The sequence below is a fragment of the Cheilinus undulatus genome, linkage group 18, assembly GCF_018320785.1.
Source record: "Cheilinus undulatus linkage group 18, ASM1832078v1, whole genome shotgun sequence".
Classification (NCBI taxonomy): Eukaryota; Metazoa; Chordata; class Actinopteri; order Labriformes; family Labridae; genus Cheilinus; species Cheilinus undulatus.
The window spans coordinates 37,672,979-37,690,915 of record NC_054882.1 but is presented as its reverse complement, the minus strand read 5'-3'; the positions used below and the strand labels follow the sequence as shown (position 1 = coordinate 37,690,915).

The 17,937-nt window shown below is 38.8% G+C and overlaps 1 protein-coding gene across 1 annotated transcript in view; it reads left to right on the top strand.

Annotated features, from left to right (window-relative positions):
* Positions 1 to 16,957, top strand: part of adck1 (aarF domain containing kinase 1) — a 123,153-nt gene extending 106,196 nt beyond the window's left edge. The window contains exons 10-11 of the mRNA XM_041811868.1: positions 6,523 to 6,716; positions 13,417 to 16,957. Coding sequence (XP_041667802.1) covers positions 6,523 to 6,716; positions 13,417 to 13,576 — 354 coding nt within the window. The 3' untranslated portion in view covers positions 13,577 to 16,957. The remainder of the gene's footprint in view (positions 1 to 6,522; positions 6,717 to 13,416) is intronic.
* The last annotated feature ends 980 nt before the right edge of the window (positions 16,958 to 17,937 follow it).

Genomic DNA, 17,937 nt, shown 5'->3' with positions numbered 1-17,937 from the left:
AACACAGAGAGATGCCATCCACAAATGCAAGTTAGAGCTCTAGCATGCAAAGAAGAAGCCATATGTGAACATGATTCAGAGCTGCCATCTTCTTTGAGCCAAAGCTTATTTAAAATAGACTGAGGCAAAATGGAAAACTGTTCTGTGGTCACATGAATCAAAATTTGAAATTCTTTTTGGAAACTACAAATGTTTTGTCATGCAGATAAAAGAGGAGAGGAACTAACCAGCTGGTTATCAGCACACAGTTCAAAAGCCTGCATCTCTGATGGTTTAGAGTTGCATTAGTACCTATGGCACGGGCAGCTTACACATCTGGAAAGGCACTATCAATGCTGAAATGATATAGAGGCTTCAGAGCAACATATGCTTCCATTCAAACAATGTCTCCCTCAAGGAAGGCCTTGCATTTTTCATATAATCCTTGCAAGAATGCTAAACCACATACTGCATCCATCACAACTGCGTGTGTGGCTTGCTGTAGAAGAGTCCAGGTGCTGAACCGGCCTGTCTGCAGTCCAGACCCTTCACCAACGGAAAACATTTGTTGCATCATGAAACAAAAAAATTCAGCAAAGATGACCCAGGACTGTTGAGCAGCTAGAATCCCTCTTCAGACAAGAATGAGACAGCATTTCTCTCCCAAGCCTCCGGCAACTGGTCTCCTCACTTCCCAGACGTCAACAGACTGTTGTTATAAGAAGAGGGGATGCTGCACAATGTTAACACGGCCCTGTCCCCACTTTTTTGAGAAGTGACCATCAGATATAATGAAATGCTATAGTGTCTAAGTTAAAACATCTGATATGTTGTTTATGTTCTATTGTGAATAAAATATGGATTTGTGTTTTTATTTACATTTTACACAGGGTCCCAACTTTTTTGCAACTAAGCTTTGATATGTTATTAGAGGGGGAATATGTCTAAATAGAAATGTTATTTATTATTAATATATAGCACACAAAATAACTGGTTTCATTTAAGAAAATCCCAATCAAAGAGATTACATGTCATTAAATGTGAGCCTTTCTTTAGTCAACACTCTGCCTGTGGTACAGTTGCATTTGTCTTGCTGTGCAGACTCAGAATAGCTTTGCTAATAGCAGGCCTTCCTATAGATCTGTTCATTCTCCCTCCGTGCTTCACATCATTTTTCTAATAGCTGCTGGCTGCTGTACCAAATCATCCTGCCGACTCTCTTAATACACTCGGGGGAGAAAAGAAAAATCACCGCCACAGATTCCACCTCCCCCCGATTGCATTCCCTTTGCCTTTTGCACGGCTTATTATCACACCACTCACAATACAATATGTCCTTATTGAAGCTTTCAGATGCAAATGAGAGCACTGTCGCCGTCTCTGTGTCCTCCTGACAGCTGTGAGGCCGCTAACCAACCTCCCATAATTGTTACTAATTGTTATTCCCAGAGCAGGGCCCTACAGAAATCCCAGCCCCTTTTTGTTTACACTGGTGCTGCTGTCATCATTGGTGTTGTTGTTGGTTTAGCTCTTTACATACCAAAGCTGGTATCTCTTACTGAGTTTTTAGACATATAGAATGTATTTATAAGGGGGTATTTTGGAAGTGTTTTAGAGAGATCAATGCTGATGGGAGGTATTGTTTTTCCCATGTTTTCAGTTTTGTTTTTTTTTTTTTGGTTGGTTAATTTTCTTATTTATTTACTTATTTCATCAAAAACTTTGCCGACCATTTAGTCCTTTGTATGAATAAAAAAACAAATAGAAAGGGAACCTTAACCACATTAAAGAGTACACTAACATGGATTCAAATTTGTCTTAAAATACACTCTAAAAAATAGAAAATCTGGCACAGTGCAGATGAAACAAAAGCTGCTGAAAGATATTTAACTGCAATTATTTATTGCAATTCATCACAGAATTTCTCTTGTTATTAGTTTCCTCATGTCCCACTATGAAATTCCACTCTTTTGCATATAAAATAGTTTTTGTTTCATTTTGTATTTTTACTCTGTCCTTAACTCAGACTAATTGACTTCCTGTTTGGATACAGATATGCTGCTTTTATTTTGAAAGAAAATAAAGGACTTTTGGTAGATTGAGGTTTTGACATGAACGTAACCAGAGAAAAAGGAGCTTTTTCTGGACTGAGAAGGAAATAAAAGAACAGTAAAGAGGTAACTGTAAGAGTTTCTTTTTTTTAAAGTGAAATGAAACATGAAGGAGCACTGGTGGATTTATTTAACAGCACTCTGGCTGCAGGGAGACGCTGACATGGCTTATCCTATGTCTGCTTAAAGGGATGTTAAAGCATGAGATTAATGTGTTTGAAAAATAATGCACATATGATGGACCTTCCTTGCATAATTCATTTAGAAGTTTTTTCATTCAAACACCAAACAAAATAATAAAATGCAAACATAAATCCCTTATCTTGAATGAGAAGTAACAGAAAATAAGAATAATCCAATATAATCTGGCACGCTCCATAATAAGAGCAGAAAATAGATAAATAAACTAGCTGCAGGTCAAAACAGCATCTCACCAGAACACAAAACAGAACAAAACTTTCCAGATTTAATCCTATTTTCTCTACCTACTAGCTTTGATATTGTTTTTTTATTTGGAGTCTTTGGTTTCTGTTGAGATTGTTCCATAAAATGATTCCTTCCACAGAAAATCACTCCCTCAATTTTGTTTGGAATCTCATTTTTGAATCTCTGTTCCATATTACTTGGATATACTAAGGTTTATATTGAACGTATTTGTTAAATCCTGAGGAAACACTCACTGGATGTTTTCTGCTTACAACACAGCGCTAGCTGTGCAGCCTTAACATCAAGCTTCACTGTTGTCATATAACAAGTTAAATTTGAGCAATTCAGCAATGATAGGCTGTTGGAAATACTGAATGTAATCACAGTAATATAAAAAAATGTAGTAGATTACATTTCTTCATTTTCCTATAACTTAAATACAGCTATGCTATGAAGTAAAACAATAAAATAGCCTTCAGTGGATCAATCTCTGTCTATCACTACTCTCTTGCTCAGGATTTTATTGGCCTGTTTATTGCCTTATGGCAGGGGTGTCCAGACTTTTTCCATTGAGGGCCACATACAGAAATATATAAGGATGGTGGGGCTACTTTTACATATCACCTTGATATTAAAGTTATTAAAACCAATCTAATGTTGGTCAAGATAATCAGTGATTGGGTGCTTAAATGGCTAGGAGATGGCCAATCATTTTAAGGATTTTGGGGAGGCCAGTCAGATTTCAGGGGGCCCTATTCAGCTCTGCCCTGGAACAGCATTGGTGCGGCAATTTGCTTCTGTGATTCATTAGGGCATTATAAATCAAGGTATATTTATTATTTTGGTTGCCAATATTTTTACTACTTATAGTGTTGTCTCAATTTAGTCTTGAAAAACAGCTAGAAATCCTTGTCAAAATGTTTGTTTACAGTATAAGCATGGTAGCACTGCCTTGTGCTGAAACTAAGAAGAATAATACAGTGTAGCACAAGCTACATATTTAATGTTACTTAAAGAATTTTTGGGGTGGCCAGTCAAAAATGGGCCTTGCGCCACATCTGGCCCTCGGGCCATAGTTTGGACACCCCTGCCTTATGGTAAACAACAAAAGGAAAAGTCAAGAAACAAAATTCCACTGTTATTTCAAAGTTTGTTTCCTTGTTTTTCAAAAATTCAAAATATGAAAAATGGTGCCATTTTATGGTTTCTGTACAAAAACCCAAAATGAGTAGAGCTGGCTGTTTTCCTGATTTCCTTACGGTCAAATGCCCTTTCAAAATAAATAATACTTTGATACCCTGACCTCAGTTCACATGCAATTCGGCATTGTTGTTTTCTTTGGGAGCATATGATTGGACAGGGGAGAGGAGTAGCTCCGCCTACTTCCCTGAACAAGGTATCCACAGCACTATAGATAGCCGGTGGCAGTGGAGGTCCACTATGTTCCATAAACCACCGTGCGATATCACTGCTCTTCTGCTAACGCAACTCTGTATGGCTCTTAAAGTCACTCTGTCAGTCAGTCACAGGCAGACCCATGTGTAGGGCTGACCCATGATAAAATAACTGTAATTAAACTGTATACCAATGTTTGGCATGAAAAGGTAACTACGATGAGTCATTCTAACAGACACCTTAACTAAGCACTTGAAAGTGACTCACTGCAACTTTGAGTAAGAGTTAGTGTCAGTGTCTTATTGTTGAATTACAGTAGGACACTTATGTTTGTGTGTCATTAGTTTGATCAGATGCTTTTTGTTTGCTGCAGAAATGTTTTTTTTTTTGTCTCACCCAGAGGATGTGATGTGAACAGAGACGGACAGACAGAGAGCAGAGACGGAGTTTATCTGTGTCACCATGTTGACTAGCTGTCTGTCTTTCCCTCTGCCTCTCAACCGCCCGCTTATCTGGACTGACAGCTCTGACAATGCCGCTGTCACACACAAACACACACAGACATACACACAGAGGATGGATGGATTCATATTCAAGGATTTTAAGAAGTCTGGACACTTCTTGTATGTACACTGTTTGTTGTTTCATATTTGATCTTTCCTGCTGCTCAACAGTCTTATTCAGCCTATCAACGAGTAACTGTACCTGCCTGTAGGTACTAAGCTGTGAAAAACTATTTGCCCCTTACTGATTTCTTATTTTTTGCTTATATGTCTCACTTATTTTTTTCAGAAGTTATAATCCTCCACCTTCCAAATTGTTATGCAAATTGTATTTTAGTGTAAAAAAATTTCAATTTTAGTTTTTTCAATTAAACTCATGGATGGTATTGTGTCTCAAGACTCTTTGGATCACTGAAATCAATCTCAGACACCTGTGATAATTAGTTTGCCAGGTGAGGCCAATTAAAGGAAAACTACTTCAGAAGGACCTTTCACATTATTAAGCAGGCCACAGGTTTCAGCAATATGGGAAAGAAAAAGGATCTCTCTGCTGCTGGAAAGCATCAAATAGTGCAATGCCTTGGATAAGGTATGAAAACATCAGATATTTCAGGAAAATGTAAGCATGATCATCATTCTGTGAAGAAATTTGTGGCTGATTCAGAGCACAGATGGAAATGCATGAAGACTCATTTTCAAACAGTCTTGTTCACTGATGAGTGCCGTGCAACCCTGGATGGTCCAGATGGATGGAGTAGTGGATGGTTGGTGGATGGCGACCATGTCCCAACAAGGCTGCGACATCAGCAGGGAGGGTGCGGAGTCATGTTTTGTGCCTGAATCATGGGGAGAGAGCTGGTAGGCCCCTTTAGGGTCCCTGAAGGTGTGAAAATGACCTCGGCAACATATATAGAGTTTCTGACTGACCACTTTCTTCCATGGTACAAAAAGAAGAACCATGCCTTCCATAACAAAATAACTTCATGCATGACAATGCACCATCTCATGCTGCAAAGAATACCTCTGTGTCATTGGCTGCTATGGACATAAAAGGAGAGAAACTCATGGTGTGGCCCCCATCCTCCCCTGACCTCAACCCTACTGAGAACCTTTGGAGCATCCTCAAGCAAAAGATCTATGAGGGTGGAAGGCAGTTCACATCAAAACAGCAGCTCTGGGAGGATATTCTGACATCTTGCAAAGCAAGAAACTCTCCAAAAACTCTTAAGTGCAATGGATTCAAGAATTGTGAAGGTGATATCAAAGAAAGGCTCCTATGTCAACATGTAACTTTGCCTGTTCAGATGTTTTTGATGGAAATAGTTTTTGATTTCAGCAAATATGACCTCCTAATGCTACAAATTCAACACATGACCGTATTCAGTTCTTTACAGCCTATAAAATGTTTTTAAACTCTGTCGTGCATAATAATGTGGAACAGTGCATTTTGAGTTTTTTATTTTTTGAAAAAAAGTTTTCATTAGGAGGTTTGTTCAACAAAATTTGAATTATTCTCTAATGGTTGATGAAATGAAAATTATACTGACAGTCATTTGCATCGACAATTTAGGAAAATCAGAGAAAAATATCATTTACATAATAATTTGGAATGCGGTGTATTAGACAAAGATAACAAGTGGGGATCCTTCCAAGGAATGGATGGCCTACAAAAATGACTCCAAGAGCGCATTCATGACTCATCCAACATTGAGAACAACAAACATTTCTGTAGGGTGACATAATAAATGATGTATCTTGGAGGCCCTATGACCCTGATTCAGCAGGACTAGCATATTTGAATTTTTTCTGCATATTCCGTCTTGTTTGATGCCCTGACCTCACGTCACCGACATGTCCTGATGCCTATCAATAAGAGAGCATTTGCCTCCTAAACATGTTAAATCTTCCAAGTACAGCAAAGCAAGTAGCCAGCTAACAAGGCTATTTTTTTGACATGTTGATCATAAACTCAAGCTCAAATAATGATCAGCTACAAATGTAAAAGAGACAGAATGTCTTCTGGTCAAACTCGATTGAAAATTCACTGAGGGTGTGACAAGGCTCTTAATCGGTATGTTATATTAGATCTCTTTATCTTTCTTTGACAGGACGTTGAGATCCGGACCAATGCAGCTCTGTATTTACCTCAGATAAGTGATTTGTTGAACCGAGTGCCACGGCAGATGCTGCTCCTTCTGAAGACCAACGACCTGCTGAGAGGCATCGAGACCACCTTACAAACCAGAGCTGCCTCCTCGTCATTCATCAACATGTCTCGCTGCTGCATACGTGCCATGGCCAGGTTAGAATCACTGTGCTGTATTTTATAAGAAAGAAAGAAAGAGGATTTAATGCAGCATATTTCAATATTTTTGGGGGGCTTTTTGCCTTTATTTGGATAGAATACCTGATGGGAAATCTGGGGGGACAGAATGGGCATGCATGAAACAGCACCAAGACCAGAATCAATCCAAGTGCGGCATGGACTACAGCCTCTGGTATAGGGATTGGTTGGTCCAATGTCAGACCTGGCACAGTCGTTTTAGATTGAAGTTTTGCAAGATGGATTTGCCTGATGATAGATATGGAATCTGGCCATTCCATCTGCTTTGCAAGGTTAGCAAATACGGGGCAACACTGTATGGACAAAAGTATCTGGCCACACCAGTTAGTTATTGAATTCAGATGTTTCAATTAGAGTGTATATAATCAAGCACCTAGCCATGCAGTCTCAATCTACAAACCTTCGGGATACAAAATGGGTCTTTCTGAAGAGCTCAGTGGCTTCAAGCATGGTACTGTGATAGATGCCGCCTCTTCAATGAGACGGTTTGTGGAATTTTGTCCCTGCTGGATATTCCACAGTCAGCTGTGATATTATTAGAAAGTGGAAGCATTTAGGAACAACAGCAACTCAGCCACAAAGCAGACATTCACACTCATTAGACTCAAATCTTAAAGATCTAACATATGCTGCTTTTCTACATATATTCGTTAATGTAATTTAGTGACAAACAGCTTTTGGTTGGATTAGGCTGCACAGATTCTAGGGATATTGAGCGTATAAATATATTTTATGAAATGACTACAATTGGGAGAAATACTGATAAAGGCACTGAGTGACTAGGTGTTGAAGAGTTCACAATGTTACATATGTTTCAAGTTTGCAAAAGGAAGTTGTTCTGTCTTTAGTAAAACATCAGCAGCTCTTTAAAGACAGTTGTATAAAACCCTTCACTCTCTGAGATGTTAGCGCACGTGGTGTAGTGTCAGAACTTAAGACAAACTAAGCTGACAGGTAAGTGGCTTTAGAGGAGAAATTGAAATTTGTGTCTGTAGGTTTGCAGAGGAGAGGTGTGTGCTGTCACTTCAGCTCACGGCTGATGGACGGGGACACTCATATACTCACACATGTACAGAGTCTCAGCATGGTGCTGACACAAGTGTAGATTGCCTGAATAAGCACATTAAATGAAGTATGAACAAACTGCAGAGCCATGAGGAGTCATGTAATACAGGCAGCAGGGGATCCTCCCATGTCGCCTCATTCTCACACCTCAGACAAACATTCAGTCCTCTCAGCTCTTCTGTTTGACTGCAGGAGAACGTTTTTTTTTACTGCTCACTCTGTGTACATGTGCTGTCAGATAAAAGTATCCCCACTAAGGCTTACAGTGTCTTTTTTTTTTTCTTTTTTTTTTTTTACATAGAGATGCATTTCTACAGCTTTTTAATGGTATTTTTCACTATGTGGTACCAGCTCCACTTCACCTGAGATAGACTATTTCAAATATCCGTTTCTGCAGCTAAGTACCAAACTGGAATATGCTCCCATACCTGGCCTACCTTCCTGCCAGAGTATATTCTTCTCTGGACATGAACAATAGGTGCTAGTATCTTATAGGAATGGCACAGTATGGCAATATTTGCTCTAGAAAACAGAAATAAAGTTGCTTGTAGGCTGTAGGCCACACTTAGCGTGGTATTTATTTCCAAAAAGAAATAAAGGGTGGGGGAGCTAGCTGCTAACTTTAACCACTCTCTACTTGGCACACCAGCCTCACATCATATACCCACAATGAGCCTGTGATGAATTTTAGTGTTTTCTGAGCATCGCAAAATAGCGCAGAAAAAACCCCGAAAAACAATGCTTGTACTGAAATTGCAAATGAGGGTGCTTTTGCAGCATGTGGTACCAGCTTGACTTGTTTTGACTCTACCTCTATTTTTTCCACTAAGGGGTGTACCTGGTGTCTGGTGCATTTTTTGGTATCACCTCTGGTGGGGCGCTGAGATGACACAAAAAAATAATACATGTCGAGACACTGCCGACTACAGAGTGTTTTGAGAATGGTAGCGTTGTGGGGTGTCTGACATGGGGATCAAACCCCTTTCGTCAGCTATATGACTTCACAAACACTCTTGTACTTTTCATTTGTTTTGTCTTGCTGCCTGCAACAAACCTCGTCTCCTTGCTGTGAAAAAAGCATCAGACCAAGAACCAGATACACTTTCACCACAATGTCCTCCATTGCTGAATATCACAGCAGTTTCACATAGCTGGTCTATGACAGCCCCAGCTAGACTGAGTAGGTACTATCAAAGTTTATACTGTAATGGAAACATAGTGCCTGATATTCAAACTGAGCAGAGCTGAGCCAAGTCAAGGTGGTACCACATATGGAAAAAGCACCACAAAACAGACTCCCTACTTTGAGACTGAACACAAAGTTGTTTTAATTTCCAGTTGATTGAATTCAGACATGCTTTTCTTATGCAGCTCTTCTAGATTCAGTCTGGACATTTACATGACTGCAAACCTGGTGTAAAAGGAGCATATTTGTAGGTGCATCCGGAGAGTCAGTACCATGTTTTTTGAAGTGGAGCCAGCTCCATCGATTCAGCACCACGGACAGCACCAGCACTCACTGAACCATGAGGCTACATTTCATTTCTTTCATTTTTCAGAGTTTTGAGCCTTTAAAATTGACACATCATGCACTTTTCTATTGTGCTGCCCTCAGATTAAACATTTTTATCCTCAGGAGAGCTCACAGAATTCATAACCACATTAGTCAGTCTAGCCAACGCTTTTGAATTTCTGACTGAAAAAGGTTTTACAGCCTGTAATAGAGATTTATAACTTTTCCTTTTCCATGAAAATCTTTACAAGCTCATTTCTGCTTCTTGCATTCTTGCTGCCTCTATTGTTCACATGCTGCAGCGGCTTTTCTACCTCTGATGGATTCAGCAGAGGAGACTTTAGAAGCAGAAAGATGAAATCATTCAGGCTTGCTCTGAGCTTTTATTACTGCAGTTGATACTTTGCATTTTGCAATCAAGCTTTGATCGGTGAGCCTTTTTTAACTAGATTAACCAGAGTGGAGAGATAAGATGGAGCTGAATCATATCTTTGCATAATTTGATAAAAAAAAAAGTGAAAATTAGTAGTTTGCAAATTGGAAACGAGACATTCTTAAAGAAAAAAATGTTTAAATAAAACTTAATATGCACTTTGGATTGTGTGATTATAAATTCCTCCTCTATTTTGTCACTGGCAGGATGACTTTTGTCTTAATTTGATTTTAAAAAGGCTAAGCAGCAAATACAAGAATAACAAAAACAGCTCTTGCTCTTCTAAACTTCTATGAAACTACAAAAATGTCAGCATTTGTGTAACTTTGTGACCATTCTGTAGTGTTATTTGACCTGGACAGAAGCAAACGGAGAGTTGACAAGCACCATAGGACATCTGGATGGTTTATAACACAATGACTGTTTATAGGAGGATTCTACTTTGCGATGACTGAGATGAGAATACAACCCCAGTTCCAAAAAAGTTGGGGCACTGTGTAAAATGTAAATAAAACTGTAACAATGATTTCCAAATGTCATCAGTTCATATTACATTCACTATAGAATATAAATAACAAATCAAATGTTGAAACTGAGAAAAATATGAGCTCTTTTTGAATCTAATGGCAGCAACACATCTCAAAAAAGTAGGGACAGGGCCATGTTCACCATTGTGTAGCATCCCCTCTTCTTTTAACAACCATCAGTAAACATCTGGGAATTGAGGAGACCAGTTGCTGGAGTTTTGGAAGAGGAATGTTGTCTAATTTTTGTCTGATGTAGGATTCTAGCTGCTCACCAGTCCTGGGTCTTCTGTCTGGACTGCAGACAGGCCAGTTCAGCACCTGGTTTCTTCAACTGTGAAGCCATGCTGTTCTGATGTACACTACTGCTCAAAAATTTGAAACAAATTATTTGTTTTCCAAAGACAAACATTTTCATGCAGTTCACAAACAGTTATCAGCAACTGTCAGTCCTCTGCATCAATCTCCTAGTATGGCTGCTAATCCAAGTTAACCCTGTTGCACAGCTAAAAACCATTTTACTAATAAGGGAACCGAAAGACTGGACACTAGAAGACCAGAAGAAGGTGTTGTGCACGGTTGAGTCCAAGTTTGAGGTCTTTGGATCAAACAGAAGAACATTTGTGAGACTCAGAACAAAAGAAAAGATGCAAGAACAGTGCTTAAAGCCATCAGTCAGAGAGGTGGAGACAGCGTGAAGGCCTGGGGGGCTTTGGGGGGTGGTAGAATTGGAGGTTTGTAAAGAGCAGAAGGGACCTTGGGGAAGAAAAGCTATCACAATATTTAGCAAGCCATGTCACACCCTGTGGACAGCACTTGCTTAGGACCAATTTCATCCTACAACAGGATAATGACCCAAAACACACCTCCAAAATGTCTATGAAATATTTAAAGAATAAGCAGTCAGCCAGTGGCAGCACAGTCTTCAGATCTGAACCCTATTGAGTTGTTGTGGGAGCATCTTAACCATGTGGTGCGAAGGAAGACTCCATCAAGCCAATCCATCTTGTGGGAGATTCTCCAGGAAGCATGGGGGGAAATCTCATCAGATTACCTTGAAACACTAACAACTAGAATGCCTAAGGTCTGCACAGCTGTAATTGCTGAAAAAGATGTTTTTTTCTATGAAGGCAAAGTTTAAAGGAGACATATTATGCATAAATCACTTTTTCAGGCTTTTCTAACGCAAATATGTGCCCCTGGCCTGTCCACAATCCCCTCAAATACCAGAAAAATCCATTCCCTCTCTTCCTCTCTTTCGCCACCTTTCAGAAAATGTGTGCTGAAACAAGCTGGTGACTTCACCAGGAGCATATTCACCCGCCCCCAGGTTTGGTTGGCGCTCCCCCACTTGGAGTAAAGTTCTGCCCTCCTCTACTGATCCTCTCAAATACCAGCTGAGATGCTGGATAGCTCAATGGGTTATCCTGCTGACTGGGAGGTTGATGGTTCAAATCCCAGTCAAGGTCTTACCTTTGGATGAAAGTGTCTGTAGTACCAGGAGTACTGCATCTGTTTCCTGAGAGAGGTGTGGTCAGGGGCGGAGTCAGACAGCTTATTACCATTTACAGACACAGACACAGAAACGGCTCGTTCTGAGAATGGCTGAAATAGGGGTGGTTTTAAACGTACCAAAATTCTATACTGGAGTGTTTTTTCAGCAACAAACTTCACTGGAATGTTTTGGGGATCTCTGAGACCAATTTAAGCTTGTCTTAAAAGGGTATAATATGTCTCCTTTAAAGAACATTTTTCATTAAAATCATTATCTTTAACTCTGACAATGTCAGCATGTCCAGTTCATTTGCCGTATTTGCTGCTGTATTCAACTAATTTCATGTGTTTTTCCAAAAATTCTAAGTGATCCCAAACTTTTGAACAGTAGTGTATGTGGAATGTGGTTAAGCATTGTCTTGCTGAAGTAAGCAAGACCTTTCCTGGCAGAGACATCATCTGTATGGGAGCATATTTTGCTCTAAACCCCTATATACTATTCAAGCATTGATAGTTCCTTTCCAGGTGTGTAAACTTCCCATGCCATAGGCACTAACACAACCCCACACCATCAGAGATGCAGGCTTTATTTCCTCTTTTGTCTGCAGGAAACAGCGTCAATTGTTTCCAAAAAAAATGTGATTCATCTGACCACAGAACAGTTTTTCATTTTGCCTCAGTCCATTTTAAATGAGCTTTGGCCCAGGGGAAATGGCGGCATTTCTAAATCATGCTCTTCTTTTTATGATCAGCTTTAACTTGCATTTAAGGATGGCACGGTCATCTGTGTTGACAATGATTTCTGGAAATGTTCCTGAGCACATGCAGTGATTTCAGCACAGAACCATATCTGTTTTTTATGCAGTGCTGTCTGAGGGTCTGATCGAGCATGTATTTTTTGACCTCTGGCTGACACACAGATTTTTCCAGATTCTCTGAATCATTTCATGATATTATGCACTGTAGATGGTGGGATATTCAAAGTCCTCACAATATTATGTTCGAAACTTTTTTTAGGAAATTGTTCCACAATTTGTTGATGCAGTTTATTGCATATTAGTGGACCTTTGCCCATCTGTGCATCTGAGAGACTCTACCTCTCTGAAATGCTCCTTTTATACCCAGTTATGTTACTGGCCTGTAGCTAACTGACCAAATTTGTTGCAATATGATCCTCCAGCTGTTTTTCATTAGTACCACTTATTTTTCCATCCTTTTGTTGCTCAGTCCCTACCCTTTTATTAATGTGTTGCTGCCTCCAAAATTTTTCAGGAAATGGTAAAATGTCTCCGTTTCAATGTCTGATATGTTTTCTGTGTTCTATTGTGAATAGTGTATGGGTTGTTTTTGAAATGCGTACCGAAAAAGACTGTTTTTCAGTGGATTTTTCTCATGTAAAAATGGCCTTTATTAGATTAAGATACCTCATTTCAAGACACTCAGTAAGAATTTTTTTCCCTCCACGGACTTGCCAGGTAAACATGGCTTGTAATAAGTGTCTTTTTTAGTTTTCTGATTCAAAATGAGGCAAAGCAGCTGCTTGGATTTGAGTTTTAACAGCATGTACTCTACATTTTACCACATTTTGTTCTCCTTTGACCCTCTCCTTCTCACCCTGCTGTTTAACAGACACAAGAGGAGTAAGACCCGGTCCAGGAGAAAGCGTCTGCAGATCACGCTGTCGGAGTCGCTGAACTTGTGGAAACTGAGCATGTATGAACTGTTTTTGAGGGTGAAGAGCTCCGTGTTGGTTCACTGGCTCTCTGCTCTGCTGACATTTCTGCACTGAGACAGGTGTGGACATCAGACCAGGACAGAAACACCAGGCTGCAGATGCCGAGGGCCTCACAAGGGTTTGTTGGCATCAAATTTACACAAGTGGAATACTGTTTGAACACTTAAACAACATCCATAACGCACAACACAGAGGGCACATGTGAATCAGCTGCACCTGAATTAATGAAACTGTTGGCAGATGTACAAACTTTGACAGTTTTTTGACCCCTTGAGATCATTTCAAACTTTCAATTCAAAATACAGAAGACGAAAAGAGCCATATGTGAATATTTAAAGTTCAGAGACAGAATTCCAATTCTGCACTTCAGCATATGAATTCTGTTCCTAAGAATTAAAAATACTTTGATTATTTTCACCTGCAACAAAGTGAACATTTGGAGAAAATTTTCTTTTTAATTAATGTAAATTTTTAAATTGTTCTTCCACAGTTAAAGGAAGAAGTTGGACTTTTATTTGAGATATATTTTCAGTTTTGTTTTTTCTGTTAATCAAGAAAAACATCCTGACTTAATTCTTAGATTTCTAACTTTTTCATTATTTAAAAAATAATTGAAATCAGTCAATAAAGCCAGAATTCTATGGAAACCCTAGGCGGACACTTACACATTGATTTTATTTATTCAGTATTATTGTATTGTGATCTCTTGACTGATGTGTTTTGTGTCACATGAGCCCCAGAAGCACCACACATCCATTTAGGAAAGCTACAGTAAATAAGTGAACGGTAGTTTGTCTGCTTGGGACTTCTGTTGAATTCTGAGATTAATGTCTGATCAGCTAAACTTTTTAAATTTTACGATCAAAAGAAGATATTGACTTTTTTATTTTTTATTTGTATTATCTTCACGCAAATTGAGCCTTGAATAGAGAATAAAGTTTAAATTTTTTTTTTAATGTCTTTTGATTATGGATTTTGAAGGTATAACGTTTTTCACATGGCCCTTATCAACCTCTGTAGATGAATGAGCGTTATATCTTTAAATCATTAGATGTTCGATACAAAATGAATTGAAAATGCTTTTCATTTATTAGTTCTTTGTTAATAATGCTACTGTCAGCACTCGGGCTGGGCAATTAATCTCAAATTAGATAAAATCGCAATATGGCCTGCTGCAATTTGGAAATTGCAGAAGTTGTAATGTTTCTGTAACTCTAAATGTGTCAAATACCACTTATATATATTCATTTTCTCCAGCAGAAGATATTTTATGCACATTATGCAAACATTCAAGTATCAACAAAGCGGTCCATTTAAATGTGACGTACTTCTCACTTATCCCTCCTCCGCCCCAGCTACCTCCTTTATAGCTTAAAGCTTGTTGCACCCTCAGATTCATGCCACTATGGATTAATTGCTTCTGAAATAGTTTAATTGTTTTTAATACACATTATTATAAATCTATCTATCCATATGGGAATTTCTAGCCATCTGTTAACTCAAAGCATGCTTGACAAACCCATGGAGCATCTTTAGAGCAGAGCCTTAGGTTATAATATAGAATGATTTATTGGCTGAATTTGTTGAAAAATAAACACGATTAGGAGCCTGATATTAATCACATGTTAAGTTGCAATCGCAATATTGGAGAAAAAAATCATTATTTGATAAGTTTTGAAAATCTTTCAGCCCTAGTCAGCACTAGGCTTTCCAAAATGACTTTAATACTCTAACATCGCCCCAGTTATGCAAGTCTTTTCATGTTTTTCTATTTGGAGTCTCCCAAAGAGAAAATTAGTTTTAACTGGAGCAAGTTTTCCTGTAACATCAGTATCAGAATACAACATGCAGCCAACTTTTTACTGAAATCTTGAAGCTAGGAAGTGGTCGAATGTTGGACCAGCAATCTCTCTGTGATGGCAGGAACTGTAGTCTGCCTGCCTGTTGACAAATTCTCTACTCATTCACCAATGTACTAACAACAGTTTAAAGTTAATCCCTAGCTCATTTAGAAAGGTTAAAATACAGAGTATGTGATGTAAGTTTATTCCATCTGCGGTCACATGATGGGGCCTTTTGTCTGGTTTGAAGATACTCATATACCTCAATGACTTTGTTTTATGTTGTTACAATGCCAGGGTCTGTTCATAAGAGTCTTAATTTTTAAGTGTAGCTTACTGGCCACTGAATTTGGACTCCTAATAACCATCAATCTAAACGACTTTTCCTTTTTAAGCTGTTAAATCCACAAAGACCCTGTCTTTCCCATTTACCACCATTCATTTAGAGTGGAACCTTTTCGCCCAGAAATTGGCAGGTCTGGCTCTTATTAATAGACTGCTTTTTATGGTAATCATTCCTTTACAAATTATCCACTTCAAAAGTTAGAAGTGATCTCAAGCTAAAGGGTCCCAGTAGAATTATGATGTGCAACCTTAAAAAACACTGTTAAATCTGCAGAAACTTGATTACTATGTGTCATTATTTATAGCAGTATGTCACTGTTACTATCAACGGTTCACTCCAACACTCACCAAACAACAGATATGGACACAAACACATGAACAGCTGGAAAGACAGAAAAGCTTCAAGAAGGCTTGTGAGTCATACCCAAAAACAAGAATCCATCTAGGAGCTTCATCACATGACCAACACAGCGATGAGGGCGGCAGAGGACCAGACGATACCCTCACAGGAAGAAGAATATAAATTATGACTGTGCATTTGTTGTCACTGCTGATTTGATTTCCGTCTCACAGCCTGGATGATGTTGGATGTTGGATTCATTCCTGCTCTTCAACAAAATACCTCATGATGAAGTTTGCACCGAGTCACAGATGTTTCTGATGATGTAAGATGCTCTGAATGCTTAAACAGTTTATTTTTAATGTTATGACTATTGTCTAATGGTGCATTATGTTTACTATTCATCAGTACTGTTGTTCATAGGTCAAATATTGTCCACTCATTCCACTGACATGTGCTTGTACTTCACAGTGGGAGGGATAGGAAGTCACATCACTTTTTAAACAAATCTGGGACAACTTTAGCAGTTCTTTTCTTCTTTACCCACAAGAAAATGACACAAAGGTGATTGTGTGGCTCTGCAGAAAAGTCTTCTGATCTTTGGCCTTATCTGAATTTTATTTTTATTTCCCCAAAAGTGGCTTTCATTTTATGTTTTCCAAAGTATTTGCTTCAAATGAGTCTTTAATGAGGACCTCGGCTAATGCCTAAGAACAGCAGAGGTCACTGATTTTATTAATCCTATGCACATCTTATATGCTGGTTATTATTCATTTAAAAAATTCACAACAAATTATGTCACTGGGCGCAGATGATTATGTCTGGTGAGCATGAGATGTTGGTTTTGGTTGGCTAGGTTTTTGTTGGGGTTTTATTTGTTTTTTGAGAAAGAGATCTATCAAATTTCAAAATTAAGCAGAAGACAACCATTGCAGCAAATGGTTAAGAACATTTTCCCTCAACAAACATACTCTGCAGTTAATCTGTAATAGTTATGTAAGGACATGGATGTCAGACAAATCTTTGACATCAGCATTGCAGCATGGAGATATTGCCCACATCTGTTTGCTACAGTATTCATATGTTAGTTAGCAGATTTGACTACATTCATGACTGCATGTTTAGGGCAGGGTGGTCCAAACTATGAACCAAGGGCCAAATGTGGCCCGAGGCCAATTTTTTGTTCGGCCCCCCAAAAATTTTTTTAAGTTGCATTAAATATGGCCCTCAGTAGAGCATGAAGTTTGTGCTACACTGTATTTTTCTTAGTTTCAGCACAAGGCAGTGCTACCATGCTTATACTGTAAACAAACATTTTGACAAGTATTTATAACTGTTTCTTTAAGACTAAATTGAGATGACACTATAAATAGTAAAAATATTGGCATCCAAAATAATAAAGATATCTTGATTTATAATGCCCTAATGGATCACAGCAGCAAATAGCAGCACCAATGCAGTTCCAGGGCAGGGCCAGTGGTAGCCAGAGCTGAATAGGGCCCTCTGAAATCTGATTGGCCTCCCCCAAATCCTTAAAATGATTGGCCATCTACTAGCCTCTAAGCATGCCCAATCACTGATTATCTTGACCAACATTAGATTGGTTTTACTACCTTTAATATCAAGGTGAGCTATATAAAAGTGGCCCCACCATACTTGTGTATTTCTGTATGTGGCCCTCAAGTTTGGACACCCCTGGTTAAGGACTATGCATTGTTTTCATTGCTCCCTATCTGAACATGCCATCATGCTAAGGGATGTAAGTACATTCACAGTAAAGAGCTCTAAAAGTTTTTATATTTGATCAAAAAATAGCAAAAATTATTCTTGTTCCAAAACTAGGGGTGTAACGGTTTGTTTTTGCCCCGAACCATGATGGTTCTGTGCTT